We start from the raw sequence: 20763 nt of genomic DNA on the forward strand, positions 1-20763 counted from the left end.
GTGTTTGCCCATCTTGTCTGTCGGGTTTGAATGTCTCTACCCCAAAAACCCTTTCAGCTCTTATTCCCCTTTAGCCCACCTTTCCCCTTTATTAAATCACCCCACACACACCTCTTCTTCATTCATTCATTTAATCTCTCCTCTATTCTCTTTCTCCTCTCTATTTCACTCACTGTTCCCCTCTCCCACTCCCCTCTTTTTCCTCTCCATTCTCCCTTTCCTCCCCATGCAAAAGCTTGACAGAGTGCCCCCAACACCCCAAGACTGAAATTGGCCCTTTGAAAAACATATATTTTAAAAAAATCACCCCCCAAAGCCTTTAGTTTTTTATTATATCACTCCTTGGAAATAGCATTAAATTTTTTTTTAAAAACCTTTCTTTCTTTACTTTCCTTCAGTTTTTTTTAAAATTTTTATGTACTATTTGTTAAAAATGAAAAAAAAAAATTGAGGGGTTTTTCTTTTATTTACCGGGGGTAAAATCCTTTGGGAGCTTTTAAAACGGGGGTTTTATTTGTGCAGGGGATGCTTTTTTGTATGTGTGGTGTTTTTGAATATTTTTTAAATTTGGTTTGGGCCAAGGGGGGGTTCACAAGAGGTTTACCCTGTCTGTTTATTTTATTTTTTTCAAACAAGTTTTTAAAAATCGGGTTTGGGATTTTATATTTTTTTGTCTTTGTTAGTCTGCCAAAAATTAAACAGTGAGTGCTGGTTCTAATACAAACTCATTCACAGTGGGAGTTCTGTTGAAGTTGAGCCCTGCACCTGTACCATGGGCTGCTGTACAGTGAGTTAACTTACCCTGTGACTGATCTACAGGCTTGTGCAGTATAAGAAAAAAAAGGAGTGATATTGATTGTGCTCTGAATGTTACATTTTAAGCTAGATGACTTAAAAATTTTATTTATGAAAATATTTTTTTTTTTTTTTTTTTTTGATAAAAAGCAGAGGTTTTTATTTATTTATTTTTTCTTCTTTTGGGTTCTGATTCTTGTTTTTGGGGTGGGAAATTTTGGGGAAAAGGAAATTACAAGCAAAATAATATTTTTTTTCCCCAGCTTTCAAAGGGCCAAAAGGGAAAAAATAAATTTTTAAATTTTGTCCATTTTTCCCTTTCAAATTTTTTCCCTTTTTTCAAGATAACTATTATTTAAGGGAAACCCCAGGAAAAACTCTAGGTTTCCCCCCATAAAATTAGGTGTATGAGGTATGACAGACACAGCTTTGACGGAGCAGCTGGAGGAATGTAGGTCACGATGGCACAATTTTTATGAATGGGTTCCTCAAGTGAGCTGATTGTCACAAGGCTAATAGGGCCTGTCATGCCACTCTTGCAGTTATTTCTTTTTCTTTTTTATTGTTACTTTTTTCAATCTAGTTTTTTACAATGAAGATTATAGGCCTTTTAGTTTAGTTGGGTTTGGGAAAAAATGCTTTTGCGAAAATATTTTCATTTTTTGCCCTTTTTCCCCCCTTTTTCTAAATGCTTTTCCTGAATAAACCCGGGATCAATGGTTTTCCTGCTCTTTTTTTTTACCGGGGGGTATGATACCCTTTTTGGTGTTTGCGTGTCCCTGTAAATTTTTTTTCTCCCTTTTTAATTTCTTTTGGATTGAAAAGCCCTTGGGATTGCCTATAGTGGTTATTTTTGATCTTTTGATTTCCCCCCCTAATATATATTTTATATATATATTTTATTATATTTTTTATTTTAAAATTAATATAATATATTATTAATATATATATATTTTTTCTTTTCTTTTAAAATGTGGTGTTATATATTTATTTAAAGTGTATAATATATTTTGTGTTTTATATATTTTATTAAAGTGTTTAATATCTTGTGTGTATTTTATGTGGGGTTTTTATTATAGGGGTTTTTTATATTTTTGTGTTTAAATTTGTTTTGTATCTTTATGTGTCTTATATTTGTTATATCTTTTTTTATATAAAATATTGTTTTATTGGTTTTCTATATTTGTGTATTAAACGTTTTCTTCTATCTTTTATATATTTTCTCTTTATATATCTCCCCCATTACCCACTTTTTATCTCTCTCTTAAAATTTTATATTATTTTATTATATTATTAATTATATTTATAATAATATTTTTATTTAATTTTTCCTGTATTGATTGACTTACAGTAAAATTAAAAATTTTGGGCTTACCTTGGGGTTTAGGGTAAATGGGTTTCTTTTCATTTAAAACATTTCTTTGAGAACTTAACTGATAAAGGGGTTTTTAGAAAAACCCAAAAAAGATGAAACTGTTTTTTTTTGGAAATTTCATACTGAAGGTTTTAAAAGAGGGTGTGTTTTGGGAAATTTGTTGCTAATATGCTTAGCTATTAGGAAAGCAAAGATATGCACTCTTGCTTAACTGAAATTTATATGGTCAAGAGAGAGAAGCTGGTGAAAAAAAAATTTGTTTCCCTTTTTCCCAAATAAAAAGTGTGTTAAAAGACGAAATTTTTTTTTTTTAAATTTTTTGGAGATGTTCTTTATTAGGGGAATTTTTTTCCTGCAATTTTTTATTAAAGTTTAAGCATGGTAAATAGGGAATGATCCCTTTTTTTTATTAACATTTTTCCTTGTCCCGTATTACAATCCTTCTTTTGGGTTTTTTAAATTTTTTATTAGTGTCCAAAATTGTTACTAAATCATTTTTCTTATTGTCCCATCTTTACTATTTTCTCTCTAAAATTGTTTTACTTTCTCTCTATAAACTCCTCAAGGGCTTTTTCCCCTGTCTAAAAAATTTAAATCCTTTCAGGCCCTGCAGCTATGCCGGGGAAAGGCGGGGAAGGGGGGGGAAAAGGGTCGGTTTTGGGGACCCAAAACCCCAAAGGCCCCCCCCCAGCAAGTCCCCCTCCCCAAGGCTTTTTTCCCCCCAGGGGGAAAATGGTCCTCTCACGGGGCAAAACTCCTTGAGGGGGCCCGGGGGTGAATTTGCAGTGGAGGGGGATTTGGGGTATTAGAGTATTTTGAGAGGGTTTTTTAAAGGGGGGAAAAAGGGGGCAAATTGACGGGGGGGGTTAGAGGGAAAGGGGGAGTAGGGGCCCGGTAATTTAGGGGGGAAGTACATATTAAAATAAAATATATATATATATTATATGAATGGGAGGGGGATGGTTTTGAAATTGTGGTAATAAAAAGGAAGATTTTTTTTATGTGAGAGGGGAAATAAGTAAGGTGGGCTGGGTTTTTTTTTTGGGTTTTTTATGTGTTTTTGTTTTTTTTTGGGTTTTGATTGGGATTGGGTGGAGTGTGTTGGCGGGTGGAGAAGAATTTGGCTGGTGTGCGACTCCATTGTCATCATTCCCTTTTTACTTTTTTTCCCCCCCATCTGTTCTATTGATTTCTCAAATAAAATTTTGTGTGATAATAGTTGGTAACTTGGTTTTTTAAAAGGTTTTTTGTTTTTAAAAGGTTTTGCGGATTATCTTTTTATCTCACATAGACCCCTGAAAATCGGGCTGTGCACAGTTGCCCATTGCTAGCAAATTCCAAAACCCTTTTTTCAAAAATACTGCTATCAAAGCAACTTTTTTTAAAAAAATTATATAGAAAACCCCAGTTTCAAAGGAAAAAAAAATATTTGTTTAGTAGGTGCGCGGCGGCGCCACCCACACAACGCCAAAACCCCACAAAAACCCCCCCCACCACACACAAACACCCCCCCACACACACACACACCACACACACACACCCACACACACACAAAACACACACACACACCCTCACACACACCAACCCACACTCTTCACTTCTTTAACATACTGGGCCCGGTATTTTTCTACTGTAGATGTCTGGATATGGGTTTTCTATGGGTCCCTTTTTTTTACAAAAAAATTTTTTCAGTACACTGCATTCCAACTACACCTTTTGATTCTCAAGTTACTGGTTCTTTATGAAAATGTATATCTGTATGATATTCAGAACACTTTCTGGTGCCTACTACATTTTATTATCAAATATGTATATTGTTTAAGTATAAAAATTTTTTGAAAAGCAATATAATTTTTCACTTTTTAAAAAAAATTTCCAAATTTGCCTGTTGTCCCTGGTTAGCTAGTTTAAGTGTGATGAAAATTGAAAGTCGTCTCTCAAAGCTTTACACCAATAAGCAAAGGATCTTACAAGGCTGAACACTAATGAGCAAGAAATGAATTATAAAAGACTTCTTTTAGCCACAAAAAAACCCGAATAAAATTTGCTTTTTCAGAAATGAATTTTTTTTACGTCCTGATTAGGGTGTGGGACAAAAAACCTTAAACTAACCCCAAATTTTAAAATTAAAACCCCTTTCGGGCCCAAAACTTTTTTAATGCTCAAATATATTTATGGAATTTATTTACACCTAACAGCTCCATAAGTGCTCAGCCACCAAGGAGTCCTTTTCCCTTTCCTAGAGTTTAAGGGATTTTTCTTTTCTTCTAATTCCATTAATATTGATGCTCTTATAAATTATTAAATTGACATTATTATTATTAAATTGTTTTATTAACGATACTAGGGGAAAATGGATTTTAAAAGCATTTTCAAGAAAGGGGAATGGCAATTGCACTTCTAGGCCATCAGGGGGAATAAAAATAAATAAATTTCCCCTCGGCCCTCCCTACATTATGTCTATCCCCCGCATTGGGGGGGGGGCAAAAAATGGCCATCTTGGGATACTGAAACTTACATTTTGCTACAAAATTCAAGAAAAAAATTTTACTAACTAAACCCACATGTCTGGGAAAAAAAAATAATTATCATTCATTTGTTTTTTGTCATAAAATAACAAAGCCCAATTAATATTATTTAAAATATTCCAAAAAAATGGGTTTTTAAAGGGAAAATTTTTGCTGAAAATGTAACTTGACCGGGATTGTTTCAGGAAAACTCCCCCTTCTTTTAAATTTTTTGAGTGGGGGCACTGGTCACATTCCCCCCACTTTTTTAATTTTCCCTTTCCCCGCCATGGATTCTTTACCTTGAAAAAAACTTTTACAGCACAAAACTGTTTACAAAATTCCCAAATTATTTGAAAAAAATCATTTTTTTAAAAAAGCCCTTAAAAAATCTTTTTTCTAAAAATTTCAATTTATGATAACAAAGATTTTAATAGGGGAAATTTTTATTGTCCCGCCAAAGAAAGTAACTATGGAAAAAAAAACCCTGCAAAGATATTGGTTTGGGGCCCCTTTGTCTTTACTTTTGAAAATAAGTAATGCTCGACCAATGGTTTTTAGTAGCTTGGGCAATTTCCGAATATGTGCTATGGGAAATCCAAGTTTCAATAAGGGAAATTTAAATTTTTTTTGTAAGCTTTTTGACTCCCAAAAAAGGGGAAAAGAAAAATTTTCACTTGTCCCCCCCCCAGACACATGCCTTAAAGTAATACCTCCCCATCTCACCAAAAAAGCCCGGGGGCCCGGAAACCTTTTCAAAAGTGTAGGGTGACCGCATCAAACCCCCTTGGGGAAGGACTACTTTGGGCCCCAGTTATATGGACCACAACCTATAAAACTTGGGTGAACCCGGAAAAAATCTCAAAACGGGCAAGGGGGCCCTGGAGTTCAAATTGGGTCAAGTTTTTAATTTCCCCCGTCCCTCAGCTGGCCGAAGAAAATCACCCGATACCAATCTGTCTTCAGGTAAAAAATTTAGAAAGAAAATAAATGGGGAGAGAGAGGGGGTGGGATTAAATAAATTTTTTTCCCTTTTTTTCTAGAATTTTTTTTTTTTTTGAGAACAAAAAAGTGGGGGTTTTAAAAAAATTTCACAAATGTTTTGCTCTTCCTTTTTTTTTTATTCCGGTTTCTTCAGGGCACTTGACGGGAAACTTCCCCTTCTTTTTGTTACCCTTCCACTGCAGGCCATACATGGGACAGCAAAGTGGGACTAGAGGCCCCCAAAAAACATTCGGCACAAGCTACTTGTTTTGGTTCAATTTTCACCAACCCAGAATGCCGAGCTGGAGGAGAAGGTTGTGGATCTACACAAGACACATAAGTAGGTTTCACTTGCTGTTTGAATTTGGTCTCCTGTAAACTTTTCTTTCCTTTTTTTCCCTTCCCTTTTACTATTTATTTGGGGAATTCTCCATTTAATTAAATTTTTGGAAAATACCTGTGAAAATACTTTATTCTTTTTTTTATGAGCAAATTTTATCTAACCCAAATTTTTTATTTTTTGAATATTTTTAAATATCACCGTTTTGGTTTTTAAAATTTTGGGAAGGTTTGAGCCTTTGCCACCCCCTAAAACCACCGTGTAATTAAATTTAAACCCATTTTTAGAGCATTAAAATCATCTTTTTTCGGGGAAATTTTTTTTGTGATTTTTTTCAGTGCCACTATTTGCCCCATGCAACAAAATGAATTGCAAGCTGATTGGGTTGGGGATCAGTTTAGAAGACTTTTGTAAGGAATTGAATGGCTTGTTTTACTTTGTCTATTTGGACTATTGGGTTTTCGTAGTCTACTGAAGGAAGAAAATACCATGTGATCCTTGGGGGCCCATGTCCCCGGGTATTTTTTTTGGGTGGGATTTATGGGGAAAATTATGCATAGATAGAGTTTTATGAATGGCCCAGACACAAAATATATAACCAATGGCCTTTTATAATTTTTTTTTGTGTTTGTGTGTGGGGTGTGTTTGTGTGTTTGTGTTGGTGGTTTTGTGTGTTGTTTGTTTGTTTTGTTTGTTGTTTTTTTTTGTTTTTTTTTTGTTTATGTATTTGTTGATGTAGTTTATTATAATTTATTATCCCATATTATTTATTATGGTTTAAAATATTATATTATTTTTTATATATATTATATTGTTTTTTAAATTTATATATATTTTTTTATATAATATATTATATATAAACTATATATATATTTTATATATATATATTTTTAAAATGTTTTATATTCCTATTTTACATATTATCTATATATATATATAAAATATAATATAAATTTTTATTATATTTTATATATTTTACCTTATATATTTAAAAAATATAATACCTATATATATACATTTTAAAATATATGTAATATTAATATATTAAAATTAATATATAAAATTTTCCCATATTATTTTATTGTATATCTATATTTTCTATATATATATATATTATATATAAACTAATACATATATTATATAACATACCTATATATATATATTAAAATATATTTGTTATATATATATATATTCATTATAAAATTTTACATATATATTTATCCCTACCTTTTATATAAAATTTTATGTTATATATATTATATATATATACTATAAATTATAAATCTAATACAAAATATATATCTATATTTAAAACCCTAAAATATACATATATATAATTTTAAATTATTATATTACATATATATAATACCCCATTTTTTTTAATTTTATATATATTATATATATATATATATAATAAAATTTTATATTCAATATATATAAAAACCCAAAAATTAAAATAACCAAAATATAGTAATTTTATATATTATTTTTATAAAAATATATTTTCATAAAAATAAAACACATATAATTTTATATCTATTATATATTTCTTTATATATATTAATTTTATTACATAAAATTTTATATATATTATATATATTTATAAAATATATATATATATACTAATATTATACAAAATATATAATATACATATCTATATATTACTTTTAAAATATTATTTTAAAGTATATATTGTGTTATATATTATTACAAAATATTTTAAAATTCCCTTATAAATCATGTAAAATATTTTTATTTTGTTAATTTTCTAATTTTATTATATGTGGGATATATTATTTTATTTATATATTTTTATTTTCAAATTTTATATATATTATACATTTATAATTTTTATAATTTTATACATTTTTATATTTTTATTTTATTTTAATTATCCCTATATATTTTAAACTTATTTTTATTTATTATTAGATTTTTAAACCCTATAAAATATTTTTTATTTTTATATTTATATTAAAATATAAAATTTTTTTATTATACCATTTACACAAAATATATTATATATATTTTTTTTATATATATATATAGTATTTAAAAGAAATTTTTAAAACATTTTATATTTTTATATAACATATAAATATTTTAATATATATATATATTTATATATATTATATATTTATATATATAAAATAATATATATATTATATATTAATATATTAAAATATATTATAATTTATATCTATAAAATTTAATAAAAGTTTTATATCAATATTTACAATATCTATACTATATATTTCTTATTTATATAATTTTTATATTTAAAATTATATATAAAAATTTTATATTTTTCATTATATATAATTAAAATCTATTTTATAAAATTTTTTATATATTTTTTCTCTATATTATTTATTTATATTTTTTATAGGGTATTTTATTTATTTTTATTTATATATTTATTTTTTAATTTTTATATTTTAATTAAATTTTTGGAGAAATACATAGTGAACTACATTTATTCTTTTTTGTATGAGCAATTTCATCTAGACAATTTTATATTGTAGAATATTTTAAGATATCACAGTTTGGTTTGAAAATTGGTAAGGTTTGAGCATTTGCCGACCTCTAAGACACACCTGTGTATGAAGTAATCCCTATTTTCAGAGCATTACATCATGCATTTATCGGGAATTATTTTTAGTGATTATTCAGTGACCACTATTTGCACATGCAACAAACTGAAAGTTGCAAGCTGATTGAATTGGTATCAGTGAGGAAGACTATTTGTAAGAATTGAATGGCTGTGTCTACTTTGTCTATTTGGAGCTAGTTGGTTTACAGTAGTCATACATGAAGGAAGAAACTACCATGTGATCCTTGGAGCCCATGTCAGGCTATTTCTTGATGGCATTTGATGGAAAGATTATGCATAGATAGAGTTCATGAATGTCCAAAGACACAATGATATATAACCAAATGCTTGATAAATTTTTATTTTGTGTGTGTGTGTGTGTGTGTGTGTGTGTGTGTGTGTGTGTGTGTGTGTGTGTGTGTGTGTGTGTGTGTTTGTTTGTTTGTTTGTTTGTTTGTTTGTTTGTTTGTTGTTGTTTGTTTATGTATGTATGTATATATTTATATATGCCCATATATATTTATATATGTATATATATATATATATATATATGTTTATATTCATATATATATATAATATAGATATATAAGATATAATAATATAATGATATATATAGATAACTAATGATATAATATATATATATATAATATATAATAGATAGATATATAGATAAAATATAATATATAATATAGATATAGATATGAATAATATATATAAATATATGAATATAGACATATAATATATAATGATAAATATAAGATATAAATGATTATAATATTGATCTAATAATTATAATAAGTATAGAGTATATATAAATATATATATACTATCATGATTATATATAATGATATAAGATATAGCTATAATATAATAATGATATATATATAAATATATATAATATATATAATATATATATATATAATATATATAGTATATATATATATCATATAAATATAATATATATATACATATATATATATAATATATAGTATATATATATATATATATATACTATATATATATATACATATATATAGGATATACTAATATTATATATATATATATTATATATATATATATATATATACTTATATATCTATATTATATTTCATTTATTATATATTATATTATTATATATCTATATTATCTATCTATATAATATATATATATATATATATATATTATTATATATATTATATATATATATATATATTTATACATACATACATTATATATCTATATATATATATATATATATATATATATATATATATATATATATATATATAATGTATGTATGTTGTTATAGGCTTGCCACTCAGGCGTCTGATAGTAAGGACGAAGAGGTAAACTAAGACGGCTGTAAAGAACTTCATGACTTATTGCAAACGTTTCGAAGGTGATCAAATCTCCATCGTCAGTGCTGTAATTAATGAACCAAAAAGAAATACGCAGTTAGACAAAATTAGACTTACAAACATGGTTCCAATATGTATAAATTAGTGAGAATGAATGTAAGGGCAAAACAATTGTACATAAAACCAAAGACATAATTCAAAAGACGGTAAAAGGCCAATATATATAAAAATACGAACAATTAAACATAAAAATAAAGCATTAGTACACGAGGGTCTTCGTGTTCGTCCTCGTGTGCCTTGGTGTCCTTGAATTTTACTGTGATGAGAAGTAAAAGTATTGAGAAAGTCTTGCTGACAGGGATGGTGATAGGAAACAGAGGAAGAGGCAAACCGAAGACAAGACTGAGCGACAATATCAAAGATATTTGCGGGTTGTCGATGGTACAAGTGGAAAGAAAAGCGTAAGATCGAGTTTAGTGGCGAAGGATGGTGGAGAGGTCCACGGCTGCTCAAACATGAGCATACCGTTATTGATGATGATGATCATACTTTTTCACTAATCAATTAGTTTTTTTATACTTTTGTTTTCTATGTTGGATTAGTCATCACAATACGAGAGAAGACGTGTTAGATACAAGAGGGTAAGCAAACTGACCAATTGCGGGTATGTGAGTCAAAGGGTGAACAAGGTAGTTGCTGTGGAGGTGTTATTCAGCTCAGGAGACATCTTTTGAATAAACAAAGATTCTGAAATGATGAGGTCCTGGCGAGAGGAAAGGGACCTTAGTATGTGAAAATCTGTGTTGGAAAAAGGATGTGAGTGTTGCAAGGAGTGCTCTCTTTTGGCCGAGAATGATGGTTTACTCAGGGGGAGGCCAGTACGAAAGGACTTGTCTTTATGTTCTGCTATGTGGTGATGTAACCACCGTGAGGTTGACCCCACGTACCTTGCTTGGCAGCTAGGACAGGTAAATAAATATACCACATTTGAACATAAATCAGATTGGCAACTCCTAGGATGTTAAAAAAAATTATTAATAGTGTTAGTGTTACTAAAAACAAAAGTGAACTTAATTTGGGGGTAATTATTATGGAGGAGGGAGTTTAGCTGTTTTCTTATTTCAAAGCTTAGTTTACCCATATATGGTAGTTTTACAAATCTGTGATCCCTCTTAACAGACGGTATAGTGTGTTTGGTAGAATATTTATTACACAGGAATTTATTTGTTATTTTATCAAAAATGTGTAATGGGTATCCATTTGTCACAAAGAAGTTTTTTAGAAACATCATTTCATCATGAAAAGAAGACCAATTACTACATAGGTTATAAGCTCTGGGGATGAGTGTTCTTATACTATTGATTTTATATATGTAAGGGGTATAGCTAAGGAAATGGAGACCGAGGCCAGTAAAGGTCGGTTTGCAGTATATGCTAGTATAAAAGTGACCATTATCGTAGGTGACAACGGTATCCAAAAAGGGTAGTTGGTTGTTCTGTTGTGTTTCGTGGGTGAATTTGATACTCGGATGTTTGGATTTCAAATAATTTAGAAAAAAATTTATGTGATGGATGTTTGAAAAGAACGAAAGTGTTATCAATGTAGCTTCAGTAGTGTAAAGGTTTGAATTCTGGCGGGCACTGTTCAGCCACTTATTTTCCTGGTGGCACAAGAATGCATTGGCATAGGAAGGGCCTAAAGGGGAGCCCATAGCTACCCCGTCTGCTTGGGTATAAAGACAATCCTCAAAAGTGAACACTGAGTGATGGGCAGCTAGATCTAGTAATTTTTTGAAGTTATCTTTTGTTAAACCAATTTTGGTAAGCTGGGAGGTGTCTAAATTGTTAACTATAATGTCGGTGGTTTCATGAAGGGGAACATTAGTAAAGAGTGACTCTATATCAAAACTCGCCATGGTGATTGGTTGTTTAAAGTTAAGGGCCGTAATTTCATTAGCAAAGGATGTAGAATTTTCTATACTGTATTGATTGTCAGATAAAGGGGAGATAATGGGGACAAGAAATTTTGCAGTGTTATAGTTGAAGGTGCCTATCGAAGAGATAATGGGTCTAAGTGGAATATTTGGTTTGTGCGCTTTAGGAAGACCGTAAAGTAAACCAGGACGGAAACCAGATGTTGACAGGAAGTTATAAGTGTTTTCGTTAATGGATGATTTGATGGTACGAAGTAGTCTTTTTAGTTTGTCCTCTAAGTATAATAAGTGGATGGGTACTTCAATAGTGATTCTTTTAAATTTTGTGCGGTCACTAAGAATATTAAGTAATTTATGTTGATAGTCACATTTATTTAAAATTACGACTCCACGACCTTTATCAGGTTTGGTGATGATAATACTGTTGTCATTTTTGAGTGATTGTAGGGGTGACATGATGTCATCAGGCTCGTTATCTTGTTATAAATATATATTTACATAATATATATATATATATATGTATATATATATATATATATATATATATATATATATATATATATATATATATATATATATATATATATATATATATATATATGAAAAGGGAAACAGCCACAGTAGAAAATGAAACTAAACCGTAACGGTTTATGTTATCTATATGTTTATGTTATCTATAACCCAGTCTATTACTGTCTTTGTCCATATGTTGTCCTGTCTCCGACATTTATGACCTGTCTATTGCCATTGTTTCTTTTTGATGCTCACAAGTATATTTTCCACTTTTGTCTGTTCCCTAATCCATGTCACCCTCATCCCAATCTCTTTGGTTAATTCCCAGCATCAACCTCTCCATCCCTCTCTGGGCACTTTTTAGTTTATTGTCCAGTAATTTGGTTGTCCACGTTTCTGATCCATAGATCATAACTAGGAGAACACATTGCTTAAAGACTTTTCTTTTTAAACCTAATGGCAAGGAGCCTCATAGTATGCTACTGTGTCTGGCGAAGGTGGTCCTGCCTAGACTGATGCATCACTCAATTTCCTCTTTGCTAGATGTGATTGTCTTTACGAGTTGCCCTAGGTGTATATATACTTGTCCACTACCTCTAACACTTTACCTTGTACATGTATCTGTTTGAATTGAACTCTTCTTTTGAACACGATCTTAGTCTTTTTCTTGTTCATCCTAAGTCCGACTTTCAGACTTTCTCTATTCAGATTGTTTATTAGTTGCTGCATTTCATTTGCAGATTCACTGAAGAGAACGATATCATCTTCAAATCTTACATTGTTTAGGTATTCGTCTCCTATTTTGATACCCTTTCTGTTACGTTGTAGCTTCCTGAATATTTCCTCAAGAGAAGGTATAAGCAGGTTTGGTGAGATGGTATCGCCGTGTCCAACACCTTTTTTAATGTATTTTATCAGTTTCTGTGTGGAGTATATATGTATGTATATATGCATAATATATATTATGTGTGTGTGTGTGTGTGTGTGTGTGTGTGTGTGTGTGTGTGTGTGTGTGTGTGTGTGTGTGTGTGTGTGTGTGTGTGTGTGTGTGTACATGTATGTATGTGTGTGTATGTGTGTGTGTGTGTGTGTGTGTGTGTGTGTGTGTGTGTGTGTGTGTGTGTGTGTGTGTGTGTGTATATTATATATATATATATATATATATATATATATATATATATATATATATATATATATATATATATATATATATATATATATATTATATATAGTTTATTTTTTACAGGCTTTATTTTTGCTACTTTTTTTTTATATGTTGCTTGTTAACAAGGCATCTCTTTCTTTCTGCAGAGGGCAGACACCTGCAGAAGCAGAACTACACTATCTAGAAAATGCAAAGAAATTAGCAATGTACGGTGTTGATATGCATTCAGCTAAGGATTCAGAAGGTGTAGATATCATGTTGGGTGTTTGTGCATCAGGCCTCCTTGTTTATAGAGACAAGTAAGTATTAAGATGGTTAAATTATTTGATTATTCCAGCTAATTAATGTGGTTTACACTCAATGTCTTTATTCAAAATTTATTAATTCCCTCAACTTCCCCAGTGCCTTTATCAGTGAGAAATGCATAAATTTTTATATATGTTTGAGAAGTGATATACTCTTTAACTCCCCTCTAATTTTTTCTAGATTACGTATCAATCGATTTGCATGGCCCAAAATCCTCAAAATCTCATACAAGCGAAGTAACTTCTACATCAAGATTAGACCTGGCGAGTTTGAAACCTTTGAGTCGACAATCGGGTTCAAATTGCCCAATCACAAGGCAGCTAAGAGACTTTGGAAGGTGTGCGTGGAGCACCACACCTTTTTCAGGTTTGTTACCAAGTGTGGATTCTACAGAGGATCAGCGATCGCCTACTTTAAAGGGATATGAATTGATGGGTACATGATTCAGGGTTTCACGTGGGATTTTCTGACTAGTAAGCTGTCAGCCGAGTCAGTTGATTCAGTGAGTGTTTATCATCAAATAATTGATTGCCACTTAACTTTGTAATATGTTCTCCCTGTTATTATAATTATCCTCTGCCTCTCTCTTAAAGATTAATGACTCCAGAACCACCACAGAAGCAAGGGCTTTGGCCACGGTTAGGGTCAAAGTTCCGATATTCTGGACGGACACAGTACCAGTCCCGCATGGCAGCTAATCTTAGTGATCGAAACAATCCTGAATTTGAGCGAACGCTAAGCCGTAGAAAACTGTCTTCAAGAAGTATGGATGGTAAGGGAACCACAACTACGTATTCTCTATATACATTTAATCTTTTATTTATGTGGTAGACATTGTGGATGTTTGGATTGGTATGAATGTTTATATAGGGTACTTCAGTTTCATTTATTTCCTTGTCGAGATATGAAGGATCATAACAAAAATTATGAGATAGATACTTAAATCAAGATTCCAGATATATACACCAAAAAATTTATTTAAGCTATATAGTGTAAAATATATCTTTATTTAGATCTGTATATCCATATATAGTTTATTTTTTATAAAATCCATGTTTCCATTCTATTCATAAATATCATGGACTTAGACATAGCCATTTCCTGTAACATGGCTTGCAATTGGCCTACCAGTCGCAAGCCATCAGATGGGAAAGTAGTGTGCTAGAGTCAATAATTCATCACTGTCTGGAGCTCGGTTTCTTTTGTGTTTTAATGCTAAACTGTTTCATCAATGTGATTTTCTTAATATTCGTGACATTTCAGTTATTTATTTAAATTAGAATATAATTTGCAACTTTAGCCTTGTAATAGAGAGTACTAGTATTAAAGTAAAGATTCACGACGCTCTCATGTCTGCGGAGATGGCTGGAACTGGGGTGCCTTATACAGGACTCATTACCATAATATTTATCTTCTCTGTTTGAATATCTTAATATTTGTCCTAATATATATACATTATGACTGTTAATGTTTTTAATAGTTTTTCGTATAGAAGCCAGGCTAATCATTATTATTGTCATTTTAATGGAAATTGGGCTCGTTATTTAACTTTTTTTTTTTTCTTAGAAATTAGGCAATAGATACACCTGTTATTCTTATTACTATTATCATTATTATTATTAAAAAGAGTTAAAAGTTCTTGTTTCTTTTTTATGTTAAAGCATGAAATTTGCATAAGACTTAGAGCAATGGAGATTTCACAGCATCTCCACTTCTTTGCTCATTGTTCTTTGAGTGTTAGTTGCCTTACGGGGTGTTAAAACTCCATCCAGAATTAGTTGGGCGAAGAAGGGAGGTTACTCTAGGATTTATATGCATGATGGGATACACATATATTCATATTTTCCAAATTATCTTTGTGTTTAGAGTAAAACCTTCACTGAAACCAAAGATACACTATTTATTTTTTAATTGAGTGACATGATAAATTTGATGATTTTTACTTAATGTAATGTTTTGTGTTGTTTACTTCGAGCATTTACATGAAGATATAAACTAAGTAATAAAATTTTGTATGTTGATATATTGTTTTCCCTTTTTATTATAATTTAGATAATTTAATTTTCATATGTCTGTTTGCAATTACTAGAAATAATTATTTTGGGGGGTATTATAACATATAATTGTTTTTTTCACTCTGTATTTCCTATGCTGCATTGCAATTTCCTAGCCTACAATATTATGGAGGGTTAGTGAAGTATATGCATGTGTAGAGGATGGATATTTTGGTCTTGACTACAAGTTTGTCCGTCTTGAATGGCTAGAATTATTTTTTGCCTTCTTTTTTGGACTGAAGTCGGTGTTAGAGATAGATCTGCTTTTTAGATATCTGTTGAAGGAGATTTTTGCAGCATTTATTACATATATTGTATGTGTATTCAGTTACTTATTGGCCTATACTTATACAAGAAGAAACACATTGTCTCTCTCTCTCTCTCTCTCTCTCTCTCTCTCTCTCCTTCTTCTCCTTCCTCCTTCTCTCCTTCTCTCCTTCTCTCCTTCTCTCCTTCTCTCCCTCCCTCTCCCTCTCCCCTCCCTCTCTCCCTCCCTCTCCCCCTCCCTCTCCTCCTCCCCCTCTCCCTCCCCTTCCCCCCTCCCCCATTCTCTCTCTCTCTAGCTCTCTCTCTCTCTCTCTCTCCTCTCTCTCTCTCTCTCTCTCTCTCTCTCTCTCTCTCTCTCTCTCTCTCTCTCTCTCTCTCTCTCTCTCTCTCTCTCTCTTTTTCTCCCTTCTTCCTTTCTTCCTTTCTTTCTCTATTCTTATCCCATACCCCTTCCCCCTCAACACATATGCATACTGATATATGTAATAAAAAACAAAGAATCTTTATTTTCTCTCATTATTTTTTTAGGTTATTTATCTTATAAATATTTCTTCTCATATTTTGCCAAAATATATATATTTTTCAGCTAGAACAGTAGACACTCTCAATATAATTAAAAATAAAGATCAAAATTGTGAGAGCACCACACTAGTCATTTTCAAAAATTGTCTGTTTGTAGGACAGAGAGCTCAGGGTACAGGGCTCACTTGTGGGCAGTCATATGACCCAGAGTCAGGTAATGTTGGTAGAAAATTCCTTAGGTCTTGTTTTTTTTTTTTACATTGACAGTTGATGTTGGATCAGATTTTGGTCATTAGAATCCTTTTTTTTTTTCTTCTTCTTTTTCTTCTTCTATTTGTCTCCCTCTCTCTTAAATTCCACTAGAGGTGAGAAATTGGCTTTTTTTTCTTTCTTTCTTTCTTTTCCTCTTGAAATGAGGGGGAATAATAGACTGCAGGTATTTGCAAACTTTGATAGATTTTATCGTATCTAAATATATCTTTTTCCTTTTATGTATAAGTACATAGAGGCGGATATTACAAGCATGACAACTCGTTCTAGAAAAGAGCATGATACTCATTAACTAATGTATGGGATCTTATTTACAGTCCATATATATATATATTTGCTGCTTGAGGACCAGATGAGTAACCTTAAATGATTACCACATCTGCCCCTTTTTACAGCTTTGAGTGTGGTTGGGCAGAGGGAAAGCTGCATGCTTAGACCCTCTGCATCTCGATCTCTGTCCCAAATAAGTTCCCAAAACAAGCATGATTTGTAGTCAGATGTATTGTTCATAATTTGTCTGTCTGTTCCTCTTACTCTCTCTTGTTTTTTGTACTCTTTTAATATTTTTTAATTTTTTCTCTTTTCTTCCAGTTTTGAGTCTTGAAATTAGTGTTTGGCCTTGTAAAGTCTTTACATTTTAACTTGTACTGTTTTTTTTTCTATGTCTAGTTTAATTATTTTTTTTCTAATTTGTTTTTCAAAACTTCCTATTGTATACTTATCAAGATCAGAATTGAATTCAAGATCAAACAGAGGTGCTAATATTTGTGAAGACAAGTGATTTTGACTTAAGTATGGTTTGGCTAAACTGGACCTTCTGCCCACGTATCTGTACACTGTGTAACTTTGGCTCGTCATGTTGCAGCCCAAAAGAATGCTAGCAACCTGTCGCAGGGGCCTCTCCCCCCACACACAGGTAGTCTTGCATGTGGTACTTGGTTCGACATCAATAATCATGCTTCTGATATAGTGCAAGAAATGCCATATATTGATTCCTTCGGCTTCAATGGTAAAAAAAAAAAAGGCTTAGGTGCTACTCTCGCTACCAGCATGGGCGTTCCCTAACCTCTCTCCTTCGATCTAATGGTCTTTGTACGTGACTTGATCGGCAGTTTCCATCAGTCTTTCCTCACCCAGTGCTATTTTTATCAGTTGATTTTGTTATTTCTGTTTTTATAAAGTAAATTGATATTTAATAGTATACATCCACCATTTCATTTACTTAATTTTTTCTTATTTTTTGGTATTGTACTGAATTGATGATTTATTTTAGGAGTTGTGTCCCTGAAGGAAGGATTTATGTCCAAATGTTATTTTGTTTGATGCAAGTTTTCCCTTCTCCCTTCCCTGCCCTCCCTTTCTAGCCTTCCTTTTTTATGTGTATGGAGATAAAAGTATACTTCTCATGGTTGGTCTTTCAGTATACCAACAACCAGGCATTTAAGAAAAAAAAAAAATTGTAAGATAATTTATGTCAACAGTAGTGATACCAGTAAAATTATAATGATTAATGTCCCACCCACCCCAAATATTCAACCTATCCCCCATAAGCTTCTTAACTAAGACAAAAAAAATCTGAAAGAAAAGAAAAGAAAAAAGAAAAAACATTGCATTGTTGATCTTGTCATAGATGATTGAAAGAAGGCAAAGACTGACTGGATTGCAGAAACTGTCCCTCTGTTTAATGTTGCGTACATAATTCCATCAACGTCCCTATGTGAGTTTTTAGAACTTTACCATTTTGTCAAATCGAGAATCTGCATTTTTGTGAAACATAAACAGCTCCTCAATGGATTAACCAAAAGAAAAAAAAAAATATATTTGTTTAGATTCTCAACAGTTGTATCATGGTTGTACTTTGGCCTTTGTCTTGACCTGTCCCAGTAGGATTTCTTCTTTTTGAATGACAAATACATGTACTGTAACAATATTTTATTTTTTGTTTGTATACATTCTAAAGCATCCTTTTTAGAGGATCGGTATTCAGCCCGTTGTTTGATATTAATGCATAAGGACTAGTCTCGTTTTATATGTTCCATGACAAAAAAAAGAAAAAAAAAGACCAGACTTTTCTTTCAGTAATTTGTTTGATTCATGTCAAGGTATTCATTTATGCAGCGGTGGTCTTTTTTACATTGTAGAAAAAAAGGAAAATAGGAAAACTAACAGATTTGAGAAGAAAGACTAATATCATGCTTAAGCTCTTGCATATAACACTGTGTTCAATGCCATCCTAACCTCCAGCTATGACTAGTGTCAAAGAAATAATTAGTAGCATAGTTTAAGTTTTGAAATTTTGTGCCATAACTCTACTTCTAGTTCTCTGTCTTGCCTTAAATAATTTTGTATGATATTCATTAACTTCACTCTCAAAAGCAAAGCAAAAAAGAATGAAGCACTATATAACTGCCACTTTCCTTATGATTTTGATAAATCTTTTGCTCTTTACAAGAAAAAGAAAAAGTTAAAAAGTTTGTTCAGGTTTTCTGGTTAACATCTGACTACAAGCATCCCATTCCTGTTTCTCACCCTGTACCTTTCCTATTAGCCCTGGGAACCCGTACTGGGGAGACACCCGAGATGTCCAAGAGGCACACCATGTCCCACCCTCCCCCACATATCCCTGGCTTGGAGGAAGCCCCAGGCAAGGACGGGGCCAACAAGGCTGGCAGTGGAAGGGACACCCCTTCAGCAGAGGAACGCACCCCAGAGAAGAAAGATAAGGTTCGTAGTAATGTGTAGTCTGGTCAGTCTACTTTTATGGTTTATTGATTTTTTCTAGTTTGCTAGAATGTGAATGGGAGGGTTGGGTTGTCACAGCCATTATCCAGTATCCAGTTTATAAGTAGAAAAGTGGGATCATTGATAAAAAGTAACAATTATTTAGTGTAATGTTATCTTAACTTTTGGTATTCTAACCTTTTCATTGTTGATTTCAGCACAAATATGAATCAGGCAAGGTTAATAGTACTTTAGATTAGAAATGAAAATAGATGTCGTATATATATATATATATATATATATATATATATATATATATATATATATATATATGTATAATATATATTATATATATATATATATATATATATATATATGTATATATATATATATCAGGATCTTTGTTTATTTTTAAATAGTTTCTACTTCAAGGTGTATATGATGGTGATTATTATAGAAAAAGATAAACTATAGCCATTTCTTTTCATACACACATTCAAATTTAGGTGTTTTTGTTTAGACAAAATTGTTGGCTTCAGGCAGATGCAACATTTAGTTGACATGCATTTCATTGTATGATTCCAGTCGGATGCTATGCTAGTCTTTTTTCTTATAAGGGCATCTTGAGAGCTCGTAGATACATTTCTTTCATTTGTTTTAAAGTGCTAGAGCAATAAGTTTGGCTAGTGAAATTGAAGTATTCTTATATATATGTATGAATATATATATACACAAATGTATACATGAACATATCACATATAATAGATACATGTGTATATATAATGTATTATATATATACATATACATATGACATGACAATGACATATATATATATATATAGATAGATAGATAGATAGATAGATAGATAGATAGATAGAGATAGATAGATAGATAGATAGATAGATAGATAGATAGATATTTACAGATAAATATACATTTATACATAAATATATAATGTATATATATATATATATATATATATATATATATATATATATATATATATAAATACCTATAATGTATATGATATATATATACATTTACATATGACATTAGAATA

At 31.0% G+C, this 20763-nt stretch overlaps 1 protein-coding gene across 1 annotated transcript in view; it reads left to right on the top strand.

Annotated features, from left to right (window-relative positions):
- Positions 1–1209: 1209 nt before the first annotated feature.
- The window catches only part of LOC119589661 (protein 4.1 homolog), a 48871-nt gene continuing 29317 nt past the window's right edge, over positions 1210–20763 (top strand). The window contains exons 1-9 of the mRNA XM_037938256.1: positions 1210–1287; positions 3863–3927; positions 5412–5643; positions 5922–6001; positions 13710–13862; positions 14050–14235; positions 14463–14641; positions 17848–17898; positions 19531–19706. Of these exons, the coding sequence (XP_037794184.1) occupies positions 1210–1287; positions 3863–3927; positions 5412–5643; positions 5922–6001; positions 13710–13862; positions 14050–14235; positions 14463–14641; positions 17848–17898; positions 19531–19706 (1200 nt within the window). The remainder of the gene's footprint in view (positions 1288–3862; positions 3928–5411; positions 5644–5921; positions 6002–13709; positions 13863–14049; positions 14236–14462; positions 14642–17847; positions 17899–19530; positions 19707–20763) is intronic.

The sequence above is a fragment of the Penaeus monodon genome, chromosome 26, assembly GCF_015228065.2.
Source record: "Penaeus monodon isolate SGIC_2016 chromosome 26, NSTDA_Pmon_1, whole genome shotgun sequence".
Classification (NCBI taxonomy): Eukaryota; Metazoa; Arthropoda; class Malacostraca; order Decapoda; family Penaeidae; genus Penaeus; species Penaeus monodon.